Source organism: Neltuma alba, unplaced genomic scaffold (genome assembly GCF_004799145.2).
Source record: "Neltuma alba isolate B1F8T4 unplaced genomic scaffold, ASM479914v2 tig00012871_pilon, whole genome shotgun sequence".
NCBI classification, from domain to species: Eukaryota; Viridiplantae; Streptophyta; class Magnoliopsida; order Fabales; family Fabaceae; genus Neltuma; species Neltuma alba.
In genome coordinates this window covers 128,488-142,346 of record NW_021637250.1, presented here as the reverse complement: position 1 = coordinate 142,346, position 13,859 = coordinate 128,488, and the positions used below count along the sequence as shown (strand labels likewise).

Sequence of the window (13,859 nt, the reverse complement as noted above, 5' to 3'; positions counted from 1 at the left end):
AAATCTCACTTTTTCAGTTTTTTAAATGAAGCTTATTAAAGTTTTATTTCCCTTTCTGTTCCATCCATTTCCTCCATGCTAAACAGTATCTAAAATGACAACAGTAATTAACGACGCATTTAATTTCCCTCCCTCTTTAAACGGTAATTAACAAGTTGGAATTTCAGTTTTCTTGTTATAGTAACCTGTTAAAGATGCAGAGGGACTTCACATCTGGAGCAAGTTGGTCCTTATATGTATAGACCAGTATTGACTTTCAGTGCAACGGAGGTAGGCAGGGAGGTTGAGGTGGAGCCTTTACTGTGTCCTGAAATGCACAAATCCACGTGGTTACGCAACTAATAGCAGAACCTTCCTTCCTCGTTCATACTCCTTTTCCAATCCATACACCCAAAAGATATATATATATATGTATGTATGTACATTTATAGCTCTCTCTATAGCTAGCCTAGCCATTAGATTTCCAATTAAACTATACATATTCTGATCTCATTTAATTTGGTCTAGATTATATTAGAGTGTAAATATAGCAATGGGTTTGAAAAGGGAAGGCCACTTCATCTGTGACTCCTCTCTAAACTGTCACTTTTTATACCAAACTCGTGATATGTGTGTTTATCAAAAGTAAGAATGGGGCATTTTACCTTAAGTACAAAGAAAAAGCTAGCCCCCGACACTGTTTAGTTACAACGACATTGTATTTTAGTATTATCCTACATTATCATCATCTCTCGACATGACTGATTTTGATAAATATAATACAACGACAAGTGATTAAGACTGCATTTGGGGCCCTGTGTTAGATCATATATGGTGGAATTGGTGGATACAGGAGATTAGGTGAGAATTACCAATCAGCGCCTGAAATTAAGAATAATGAAAGAGAGTTAATTAGGAGTAAATTGTATAAAATAAAGAAGGGAGGGCCAACCTGTTTGACAATATTGTATTCATGAACCGAATGATCAGGCCTGGGGTTACATCCATCTTATAATATTGTAGTTTGATGGAACCCAATATAAAAATATAACTAAAATGACCGAGAGAAGGCAAACTGACGTGTTGTGAATGATATTATATGTGATAAAATACGACTAATTTTGACTTGAAGCATCGGGAGCTTCTTCCCTTTCAATCCACATTAGTTGTGTTCCCTCCTCCCCATTCCAGCATCCTATGCTTTCTAATTTACCCCCCCCCCCACACACACACACACAAACACAATCGAGTGCTAATTAATTACTGAGGGAGCACTTATTAATGGACTCGTCAAATAATAATAAACGGATTTTTTCATTTTCCAGCCTGACCCACTTATGAAATGGAATGAAGCTCACAAGGCATTATTTGCTCTGGTTGTTCATAATAATATACATATATATGTCCGACCAGATAACGACATCCCTCCATTCATGTATTTCATAAGAGGCCCCGCATATGATCATCTTGTACATATAATCAGTCCCGATATTTCTATCTGAAAGTGATTTTTCCTGATGTTCATATTCCTATAGTCGTATTGTGACTGATACGTATATGTACCGACTCATCATATATAGGTTTGCAGCTTCTGGGCTGTTAGTTGGGTGTGAAGAGAAGCGTCGTTGCCCAGTTTGGATTGTGTTATTAGTAGGGTTTTGCTTTGACTGACAGTTCTGCAAGTGCTTCGTTTGGTTATTACATTGGTAGAGATGAGGGATGAAATAGTAGATCAGCTCTTTGATAGACCCGAAAGCAACTTTTCAGAGTCTTTTCATCAAATTGTTTTACTGCTACATATACGTGAATTTGAGATAGTGCGGTTAAAAATAAGGAGCAGATGGATAGCAGATCATTAGGTACTGTGCAGGATCTTTTGTTATGATCGATATTTCGTCCTTGCTCACTTTTTTCTCTTTCAAAAAGGGAATCAAAAGCCATTAAGAAAAGCAGCGCCAAGCGCGGAGCCATGAAGCAATAATTGTACAAAGTGTGCAGTAACGTTGATATGTAACTCAGAGAAGTAGTAGCGTACCACGACAAAATAAGAGATTAAAGCTGCCATGCTTTCAAACACAAACACATGATCTTCTCACAGATTTTAAGAGTCCAGACATTTATTCCATACTTAAATAAGGAGATGCCTGCTCAAGATGGCATTTTTATCATTTCATGAGAGACTTTCACGTGTTCCTAGTTCCAATAAGTTAAGTTTTATGTTTCTCAGATTCTGTTCTTTCTCAGCTTCCGATATATATAAATCACTACTAGTTAAGCTCTGTAATGATGTTAGTTACTTAGATTCGTTGAATTTTTGCTGCTTAATTTCTGCCAGCCAATTATTTTCATTGTTCATCCAGGTAAACAGAATGAAACATATTGAGACGACCAACTAAGAGGCACAGTGCATAATTTAGTTCAAAGATGCTACCCTGGCCGGTTCGGTACTGTGGGTTAATTTTGCCCTCCTTTGTTATGTTTAATAAGCTTCACAACACTGAAATTGGATCCTAAATACTACCTCCTGTCTTTAATATAAGAATTCATTTGGCTTTTATTTTGTTCCTAAATATAATCTCAATTCACATTGTTTCTTATGTTTATCAATTTTTTCCAAGAATATAATAATGACAATTCTAACTAATACATTTGATTACTAAGGATATTTTAGGAAATACGATATATATTTATTGCAAATAATTAACTTAAATAATTTTTTTAATTTATTAAATTAGTCAACTAGTTTTTATATTAAAAATCAAAGATAGTATTATTTACAGGATTTTCTGTGTCACGTGCTGATACTACGAGAAGGCATGCATGTAGTCCGACATGCACGGATGAATAAAATAGGGATTTTAATTGGATGGTTCTTTCAATTGAGTATTTTCAGCCAACGTCATATAACAAATCCGATACTACTTTTCAAAAAACAATAATAAGTTTTATGCATTCATGGAAAGTGCCAAAAAAAAAGCACACACTTTCTTCACATTAAAAGCTTATAACACTAATTAATGGGAAAATGATCAAGACTGTACTTTCCCGCGTGGGAATTGGAGGCATTGTGGACTGATTGATAAGGAATATAGTTAAAAACTTAAAATCAACAAATACTATGTTTGATATTTAACTTTTCCTCCAGAATACTCATATTAATTGTTTCATAATGTGGTTGTGTATTGATGATGCTGACTTAATTAATGAGGGTAAAATAGATCTTTTTTTTAAATTAATGCAAGGGATAATAAGTAGTTACGTTGTCCCTTATATTTAAGCCAGGAAAGTTCTCTCTTTTGTCTCTTAATAAGGAGTTTTAGAGGACAGGACAGAGTATGTGTTTTCTTTTTAAATACTCCTCTAGTCCTATAAGATCTTTTTTGTAGTGTAATTTATACCACAAAGGAGTTTTATATTTAGGGCCAGAGGAGTAAAACATATCCCAATATTGAGAAAAACAGCCAAGTCTTCACGAGGGTTTAAGAGATTTGCACTTGTATCATTAAGATTCGAAGCATTGTTCATCAATCATCACAGAGAGGGCAAGCTCTTCGTATAGAGAAACAAATAGCCAATTCTGCTGGACCTTTTTAAAAAGTATAATAACAGTTCATGAGTTTGAAATTTAAACATAATTTGCCTACTTTCTTAAACAAAGGAAAACATGCGGACAAAAATATCCCTACTCAACCAGGAACTCGGTGACTTTTACTTTTTATTTTTATTCTTTTTTTGGGTAAAGGTGACTTTTAAATTTAATAGATGGATGGAGGAGCATGGTGGATGGGGCCTATGAGATAAGGGAACTGGGAGAGGCTCCACCACATAGAAATTTAATTGATCTCACATGGGATGATCACAAAACACCAATGGAGAAAGAGCGAGAGGGGAAAAATACAAAAAGAGACTTGTGGACTGAATGATGGGTCTCATGGGCCCTTGGTGGGCTCCCCATCTGGCCCGTCCTCGTGTCTCCTGGCTTTGTGTTTTTGTTGCTCTCTGCTTGTCTTTTTAGCGTTCCATGGCCCCAAGAATATGATGAGTAACTCACCCTCATTCTCCTCCCTTTTTTTTTCCAATGCACACGTATCTCTCCTTAAATGATACTATTAGATGTTAAATGTGAACATTTCTTTTAGCAGAAATTTGAATATTGATTTGTCACGTTATGAGAAACAACTCACTATCATTCATCAACATTGAAAACATCATTTAAATTGGTCATTTAATCGGTCTAAAATTTTGACTTTGACTAGTCAACTAACTGGTCAACTGATTTATTAATCTAATTGGCCATCCAAATTGGACTTTACTATCATATGCTTGACACTGGCTAACCCAAACCAATCTTAATTCACGAGATGGTCTAAATCTCAAGATTCAAACCACTTTTAATTAATAGAAAGAAAACCATAAGATTTACTCCACATTTTGTAAATGCGTTCACATTTCACTATTGAGCTTAAACTGGGAATGACTTCATTGCATATCATAATCAAACAAGAATTCCAATCATAATTCATCTTACTTATTTTATTGGTCTAAAATCTATACGCCATTCGCGCGCACAAGACAAATCCCGAGTCTCGGTTTGATAATAACAAGCTAATTAATCAAGGCGAGGGGACATTAGAACCCCAACCCCATTGATTCATTCACATTAGCTTTCAGGGCATTAATTAATCACTCCTGACTTTACACACCCAGGTCTATGAGAAGAAGCTTCTTGCTTTCTTAATGAACTGGAAAGAGCATTGGCTCTGCAGCACATATTTAATTCAATTAATTAATCATGTACTGATTGAAAGATGTGTATGGATGCTGCATTCTGTCAAAACAGGCTGTCGAGTGAGGGAAGAAAGCTAAACAAAAGAAGATGAGTCATTCAATAGATTAGTTCCAAGAGAAAGAAACCAAAACAGAGAATCAAGTTGGTTTTATTGTGTCCGTTGCTTGGGATTGCATTCACGTTGTGCTGTTTCTTGGAGTTTTGTGCGATGGGACTATATGGTAGTATTTGGTAGGAATACATAGGGCCAAACAGAAACATCGTCTTCTGTGTTCAGATCATTTTTCCTTTCAAATTCAAAAGCTCTACCATTCATTTCCTGAAACTCATACTTCTGTTAACATGAACAACGAATTTATGCAGTTAGCTGTATATATTTCAGTTTTCCCATTGTAGGCTCTAAAGAAGGCAGCATTAGACTGCATGATATCTTTACCTTTTCATTCCATTCCATATATATTGCAGCACAGGGGAAGCTATACATACCAGTCGATATTTTTTCCCCACTTAAGAATATGCCTTTCTTGGATCTATTTTGATTTTGCCGGAACTCAGAACATGTACTTAACGTGGTTTAGATCTAAATTCAATTTTGCCTCTATCCGCGTGTACCTCGGTGCGAGTTCTTTTATAATTGGAGAACTTGGATTTGGACAATGATGAAAAAGTTTAACGTTTTCTTTTATTTCAGTAAAACACATTATAAATAACTCATAAATAGGATCAGATTGAGTAGACAATTTGCTTTTTGTAAGCAAAAAGTAAGCTATGAACATCTTATCTCCCAATGAATGAAGTTACCAATACCTCTGAATTTCAATAGAAGTTTCAGCATTCTGTCGCTTGCTGGCTTTGCCGCAGCCAAATTTTTCTGTCACCCTAGAAGAATATATCTATGGGAATAGAAACGCTACTTTTAAGAACACAAACGGAAGAGTCTTTCACGGCTCGAAGTTTTTCTTTCTTTGGTAAAGAAACTTGCTCCGGATCACATATATCTCTCTCTCTCTCTCTCAGCCTGACACAGATTAAAACCTCTTATCAGAACTTTATTGGAGAGGCTGACTTGGCCTTTGTCCAGTTCTGCTTCTATTTTGATACCTCTTTTTTTTTTTCCCCCCTTTTTTCCCTGTTTAAGGTACTGTCTGGTATTAAATATAAGTATCTTTCCCAATGAGAATTTGATCCAACTCCCCTTAGTTACTTTTGATTGGCTGAGACTATTAATTCTGTCCCTTTCAATGCAGCCTGGCTTTGTTTTCTGGTCAGGATCAGCCTGACTCTATGTTTCAATGTGACTAAAACCCGCTTATTGGGATAGGCCCAATTTCTTGTTTTCTGAGGCCACGGCCCAACATCCCAAAGCAACAGGCATATTCTAATTTTCCCTAAACAATTCTCTGAATAAAATCTACGGGATTGAGTCTAACTAATAGGACTAGTTCCTCACAATATCACGAATCAAGATTTCAATCTCTACTAAAAAAAATACTCATATTTAATACCCAACGGTATTTCAAATAAGATTGCTTTTAATAGAAAGATAGTGAAAAAAAAAAATCTTGGAATCAAGGTATTCTCCAGCTTGACACCATCAAAACCAATATTTGCACGGAACCTAAAACAACCATATGAATCATAGGTTGTGAACAATATGACTTCTTATACTTTTTAAATTCATGACTTAAAAAAAAAAAAGATTTCAGATTTAATGGGTTTGATCTTCTAGATTTGCACTGAGAATAAATTCGTATAATTTTTAAGAGGCCATGAAGAGAATTTATTCGACTTATACAATAGAGGACCAACCAAAACGGCTAGTCAGTTATACGGCTATAATTTATTTCTTTTCACTGGACTTCATCTAAAATATAAAGTAGCCCAGTTTAACAATATATAAAACACGACATTTAATTTTTCTATTCTGCTCTTCTACGCAATTAATTATAGTTAATGTAATGTTCACTTTTGTCAAATGCATGTTTAGGTCATAGAAATTTTATGCATATTTAGAGGATATTTGGATGAAACCAAATCATGGTTTGAAAAATAACTTTTGAAAAATAGGCTTTGTAAAGAATAGATTTTATAAATAAAAAAATTCTGAAAAGTGAGAGTGTTTAGATAGTTATTATCAGAAACACTTTTTATATATACAAATTACTAAAAAGACATAAGTTAATATGATAATTACACAAAAGATAGATTTTATAATATATTTTAATTTGAAAGAATAAAATTGTTAATAATATATTTTTTACCAACATAATTAATAAATAATTAATGTGTATATATATTTATAAGATATAAGATTAAATATATTTATAAAAAATAATTAAAAGATGTCAAAAGTCATATTATTGTTAAAGTCTATTCTAACAGGCATAATCATATTCTCCAATTTGAATCAAAAACAGAATGAATTCAATTCTCCTAAAACCATAGTTTTGCACTCCAAAACCATGGTCTTAGATTATTTTTCCAAAATAGATATTATTTGGGTGACATTCCACCCAAACCATTGTTTTGGACACACCCAAACAGGCCCTTCATGTTATAATTATCTTTTAACTAATATTTTGGTCTGAATCATGCGGTTACATCCGACTTGCACTTTGAATCGGAGCCAGGGGAGCACATTCCAAAACATGGCACGGAACAATCAACTGAATAAAACTAATAATAAAAGCCCTGTTTGCTGTTACCCCAATTCCCACCACTCATACTTGTTCCCCATGAAAAAATGTTCACACAAAATTATAATACTACTATAAAGAACCTTGATGCAAACATAACGAAAGTGATACAAGTATCTGCAGATGGGGAAATCAGAGCCAAGTTTAGCAACAATTCTGAAGCAAGCATATACAAGGATCAGCAACCTATATTTCTCATGATGATACACACCGGCAAACGCGGGTCTCTGTAAATGACGGATGCGTATCTCTCGAGTGCCAAAAAAAATTAAAAATAAAAAAACAAAAACAAAAAGGAGAAAAAGCACCATATTCTCCGGAAAATACAAGAAATATAGGCAAGGCATGCAAACGCACCAATCAGATTCAAGGGCCCCGCGTTGATCATCATTTCTTTAGTACACTGCAAAACAAGCATGGCAAGTCAGAAATGCATCTCAAGATTTTTTTTTTTTTTTGGTTGGGGGGGTTTGTAAAAAAACGAGACAACCAAACACCATCTAAGCTACACCAACAGGTGCAGATCAAGATAAAATGAAGCTCTAAATAATGCCTCGATTTGATTAAAATTAGGAAATTTAAAGTACGTACACAGCCCAACTCATTCAGAAACCACTATTGCTCTTTCTATACAGGCGATGTTTATTAATCACAAACTATTAGTCATACAGAGCTCATAATCGATAAAACTATATTCCGATGATGACCATTTCCTAAGGCAAGAATCCTTAGACCTACATTCACTCTTAAGATGCAACTCAAAGTTCCCAAATGAAACTCTAAACATTCATCAGCCATGTTTAAATAAGAAAACTTGAAATCCAAGGGCACATGAAGCAGGAATAAAATAAATTGGGACCATAATCTATGAAAAGAGGAAAATATAAGAAAAATCAGGTGCTTGTAAAGGAGATAAAAGCCTTACTTGTACAGATAAGCAGCAATTCCAAGAATTATAATCAATAACACAATATCAATACAGAAGTTTCGACTGGATCGAAGCTGGAAAAGAACCAAAATTGAGAAGATTTAGAAAGAAACCTGGCGTTGACGAGGCTTAAAATTGAAGGATGAGAAAGATAGAAAAAGATCCAGTTAACTAACCTGATTGACCGTGTCTTTAAGTCTGACATTGGTATTCTTAAGATCAGAGGATGCCTTGTCCACCTGTGAACAAAATACATAATTCCCAAATGTCAACTTCCCAATTCCAGTTATGAAAACTTGAATTTTGAGGCCACGGAGTACTGGCAAAAATTAATTGTCCTCACCTTAGTGTCAATCTCATCCATCAATGGGACTTGTCTATCCATTTCCTGTGTTGAAAACATAAACGATTCACAAAAAATGGAGATAAAAAACTCGCGCGCGCACACAGTGAAAAGGAAAGGTAAACTAGAATAGTTTAACAGACCTCATTCATATCATGCGCCATGTTTTTCAATGTATCCAGTCCTTCTGAGATTACTTCCAAACCTTGATCCTGAAGAAAGTTGAGTTAAATTTGAAACCATTCCCAAAGTAACAATTAACATATATATCAAGTGATAGAAAAACAGGAAAAAAAAAAAATTCACTAGCTACAATTGTGAAAACCGAGAAGTCACTCGCCTGCTTCATCCTGCGCATTTCATACTCCTGCCTGAATCCACTTGATTCCTCAGTTTGCTGGAAGTATTCACTGTCAAATTGCCCATCTGTAAACAGCAAAAAATACACAAATAAAACAAAGTCCGTTCATTAACAAGTTCCACGTTGTTAACCATTTTAATTCCATAGGAGATAGACAATTTATGATACCTGAATCAAATTTAATTTCGGTACGTGAGGCAGAAGCTGCCCAGCCTCCAGTTTGCTTTGGGGCAGCTGGAGCCCCATCCGGGATAGCTTGGATCCTCTCTGGCAATGCAAGAACCAAATCATTACGTGCAGCAAATTCTTCTGGTGGAAGCCCCTTCACCTGTGAATATATCATATCATGCATCCAAACAATGTCCTAGTCAATAACTTTGAACCTATCCTAGCTACAGAAAAATACGACATAAACAGAAATGGTCACTAATAAGTAGCATCATCAGAACAGACAGATACAACAAAGAAACTGCTCATTTCGGATCTTGTACGGTTACTCGAGCGGCCAGAGCTAGAGGTGTTGAATTTATTTCTCCTAGTCTCTCATCATCAAATTTTATTCCACAACCTTCTATTAGATTACATGATAAGCTTGCTGTCAGTGTATTATAAGTTAGAACATTGTAGTCTGGTGTGGTAAATCAAGGTCCCTTTATAACTGCCGCGAAAAACAGAAATCTGCAGCGTCATCCGCATAAAGAACACTTTCGATTTTCAAATGATACTGTAACCAGCAGAAAAGTTAAATAAACAACCTTTTTGACCGCCAACCTCTGCAACTTGGGGACTTCCTCCAGCAACCGAGCCTTGGTACGACGAAGCTCCGCGTTGATTGCCACGGCAGATGCCCGATTTTTCTCCTTAGAAGCGGTTTCTGCTTTCTACAACGAATCGACTCAAGACATTGTCAGGTAAATCCGGAAGCAGCCCGAACTCAAAATTCAAATTCAAAATTAAAAGAATAATCCATAAATTAGGGCACAAATTGACCCGCAAACTCTCCACCTATATGGGCTACGAAGCATTGTCTCGGTCCAAAAAGTTCATGCAGGAAAAAGAACTCGCTAAATTCAAGTACTTCTACTTAATTTTTCTTCGTATCAAGCAGAACGAATGAAAATTAGAAAAACACCTGAAGAGCAGCCTCGATGTCGGCGTCGACGACGGCGTATAGTCGAGCAAAGGCATCGTCGCCAGAAACATTAGTATCCCTGTGCTTGTCGACGTCATATTTGTCGTACTTCTTACAGATCGAATCAACTCTAGTTAGAATGTCGATGACGCTCATGATGTTGCTTGGGACTAGAATCCAGCCCTGATCTTCGCGTTATTGTTGACAGCACACTAAAGTAACAGATCACTGGGTACAGCAAAGTTCGATCTGTCCTTCAATTGTGCCCTAGTCTGTTCCAGAATAAGCCGGGAATTATTTCAGAAGAGAAAGGCGGGGTCCCGACTACAGTTCAATACCTCTCTTCTACGAGAGTTCGTTCGTTTAGATTTCTTTGGTTTTACTCTCCGTTTATTTCCCGGGCAGGTTTTAGTTTTATTTACCATTACTATTACCATGCGTTTCACTTTCTTTCCTTCAAGTCTTCAATTTTTTTTCCCCGTTTTGTCAGCAATCAGCATTGAGTAATGACTTTGAGAGTTGAGATTTGAGAACGATTTATTAGTTTAAGAAAAAGTCTTACGGTAAAATTCTTTGGTGAGAAAGAAGGGAATAATTTTATTTTTAAAAATAGCACTGCTTGAAACCCAGTTGGCTAATTAAAAAATTTATAAAAGATAAATAAATTATTTAATGATAATATGTATTACATATTACATAATCTTTCTAAAACTTGTATATTTCATTAGACTATGTGTGGGTTTATAAATTAAACATACTAGTTTGGAAAAAATTATATATATAAATACTTTAAAATAATTTATTTATTTTTCTTAATTTTTTAAAATTAATTAATTGGATCTGATGGATCTCGCGGAGGTAGCATTTCCTACAAGTTCCGCAAAACTTACGTGCTATTGCAAGGGAAAAACCAACACTAGTACTACCTCCTCCTGTCATTAATATAAGATCATGGTTGATTTTTATTTTGGTTCTAAATATAAGATCTCAATGTACTTTATCTCTCGTATTTATATATTTTTTTCAAAATAACGCTTCTAACAATGATAGTTGTAGTTAATACACTTGATTAGTAAGGATGTTTTAGGAAAGATAATACCTAGTTAGAACAAATAACTAACTCAACTTATTTTCTTAATCTCTTCAAATTAGTTAACTGGCTCTTATAATTAAGACCGGAGGAAGTATTTTGTTGCAGGAACCTAACGAGGCCTTATGTGCGTAAGCGGACAAAAAACGGTCCAAAATGGGCTCTTTATAGCGTAATATTTTTATCCGCCTCTGACCAGCCCTGTATTCCAAAATAATACTCCTTCAATACTTAATATAAAATTTAATTATTGAGTTAATTTTAGTTCTAAATATAAAATTTATTTTTTATATTTATTAATTTGTTTCTAAATTATTTCTACAGATACTCTCTTAACTATGATCAAGTATAAGAGTGAGGGAGAATATCAAGAAAGATGATTATGATGTTTTAGAAAAAACATGTCATATTTTTTGTAATTAACTAACTTACCTAACTTTTTAAATCTAATCAAATTAATTAAATAGATCTTATATCAAAGACCGAATGAGTAATAAACAGTGGCGAATGCAAACGGACCGATCCTCTGCAATAGAATATATTTGTACACAATACATCACTTCATTGCTAGAGGCCTAGAACAATAAACACAACACGTGATTTAAAATGATTTATAAATAGTTTTTTAATTATAATTTATAAAATATAAAATAAGTATACAAGAGAAGTTTTATTTTAACTCAAATGAAAAAGTTTACAAGTAATTTTAAATGTGTGCCGAACTTGGCCAAAGAAGATTGATCAATGCAGTATGCGTCATATGGTCGATAAGGTATGAAGAATAACAATGGGCATGTGGCGAGATCAAATTATGAAACGGGTTAATGGGCGGTAAATTTAAAACGGGCCATGCGACTTTTCTTAATATGAAAACACGAGATGGAGTTTCCCCCTTTGTTTCTAACAGCTGAAAGCAGGGAGCTTCAAGATTCCACAGAGAAATCATATCTATCCAACTACCATTATCATATAGTGGAGATATAGTCTGAAGGATCACGCGAGCTTAAAAACATGTTAGTGTCGAATGAAAGAGTGCAAGGTGGGCTCTTGAACATAGAATAATGTTATTGGTTTTTAGTCACAAGCGGAACACTTTTTTCCATATGATTCGGCGTAGCCTTGTGGCACAGAAACATCCACGTCTACCTTGCCCGTCTCCGTGAAGTTTCGTATCCCTCCGGTAGCTGTAAGTGCAAGACAATGAGGAATAGCAATGACTTGTCTTCTCCAGATAACTTCAAAACAAAGTTAAGAGGAGAAGGGGGGAAAAAAGAACAGATAACAGTGGCTTTAGGCAGCAAGGTTGGAAGACGATGGTTTTACTTGCATGATAAGAATATCAGTGATTTGCTCAAAGTTCGCAATCTTGGGTTTGTGTAAGATTCTCTATCCAGTTCACGCCATAATGAGAACGCGACTTAGAGAAGAAAAATACTCGTCAGCGTTCTTGGTGATGAAATGATGAAAAAGAACGGAGCATCTTACAAACACAAGAATTCTGAACGGTGGAGATTATTGTAAATAGACGACGAAAGTCTAAATTACTCGTGTTAGCTGTACTCCGCGATATAATTTTAATGGGAGACTTTAAGGGTGACAAAGGCCATCCGAAGAAAATGACCATATTATTGTTTTTCAGTGGAACTCATGTTTTTGGGCTGTCAAGCGTCAATGACACGTGTTTGTCATCACACCGAGCTGAAGTCGTAAAATTATACTACTCCCGATCTTAATTATAAGAGTCAGTTGACTAATTTGAAGATATTAAGAAAGTAAGTTGAGTTAGTTATTTGTCCTAAATAGGTGTTGTCTTTCCTAAAATATCATTGCTAATCAAGTATATTGATTAGAACTATTATTATTAGAAGGACTATTTTGGAAAAAAAATACAAATATGAGAGACAAAGTAAATTAGGGTCTTATATTTAGGACTAAAATAAAAGTCAAACAGGACTTTATATTAAGGAGCGGAGATAGTACTATGATGTATTAACACCATTCTTTCTTTGCATATATTATTAACTATAAATGTATGGATACAGGGAATAAAAGGTGGGTAATGAGTAAAAATTAGGGGTCAAACATGTCAGCCTGCTTGGATGCGGTGGTGCCATTAATCTCATTGTAATTCGCGCGTGGCTAAACGTACATGTGGGGGCCTAATTCACAAGTGCCTGCTTATAAAAATTCTCAATTGGATAGGATTAGCCTCAAGACGCATTATTGTATTTGCATCGCTCTGCAGATGCTCACCTTCCGGTTGAGTTAGGTGCACGCATTCTGCCTTTCTTGCTTTTACTTGCGGCACCCATTCTTTCTTGCACTCGCCTTTCCCCCACTCAAAATTCCACCCCCGAACGCCCCTTAGCTTTCAGGACCCATTTGAATAAAACAGCTAAATTAAAATGACACGGCTCTATCATTTCGTGACATGTAAGCTTTTTTTTTAATAAGTAAAGTTCAATGTGAAATATTACAACTCTAGGATAACGTCAAGAGAGAGAGAAAGGCTGAGCAAGATGGAGTTTTGTATAGTAATGA

At 35.2% G+C, this 13,859-nt stretch overlaps 1 protein-coding gene across 1 annotated transcript; it reads right to left on the bottom strand.

The window, feature by feature from the left end:
- Positions 1–7,462: 7,462 nt before the first annotated feature.
- Positions 7,463–10,596, bottom strand: LOC114732026 (syntaxin-71). Its single transcript, XM_028919299.1, has 9 exons — positions 10,229–10,596; positions 9,852–9,977; positions 9,265–9,424; positions 9,076–9,161; positions 8,879–8,947; positions 8,736–8,780; positions 8,569–8,631; positions 8,390–8,466; positions 7,463–7,867 (listed from the first exon to the last, which is right to left on the bottom strand). The coding sequence occupies exons 1-9, from the start codon at positions 10,382–10,384 to the stop codon at positions 7,852–7,854; spliced, it is 798 nt and encodes a 265-aa protein (XP_028775132.1). The 5' UTR covers positions 10,385–10,596; the 3' UTR covers positions 7,463–7,851.
- Between the last annotated feature and the right edge of the window lie 3,263 nt (positions 10,597–13,859).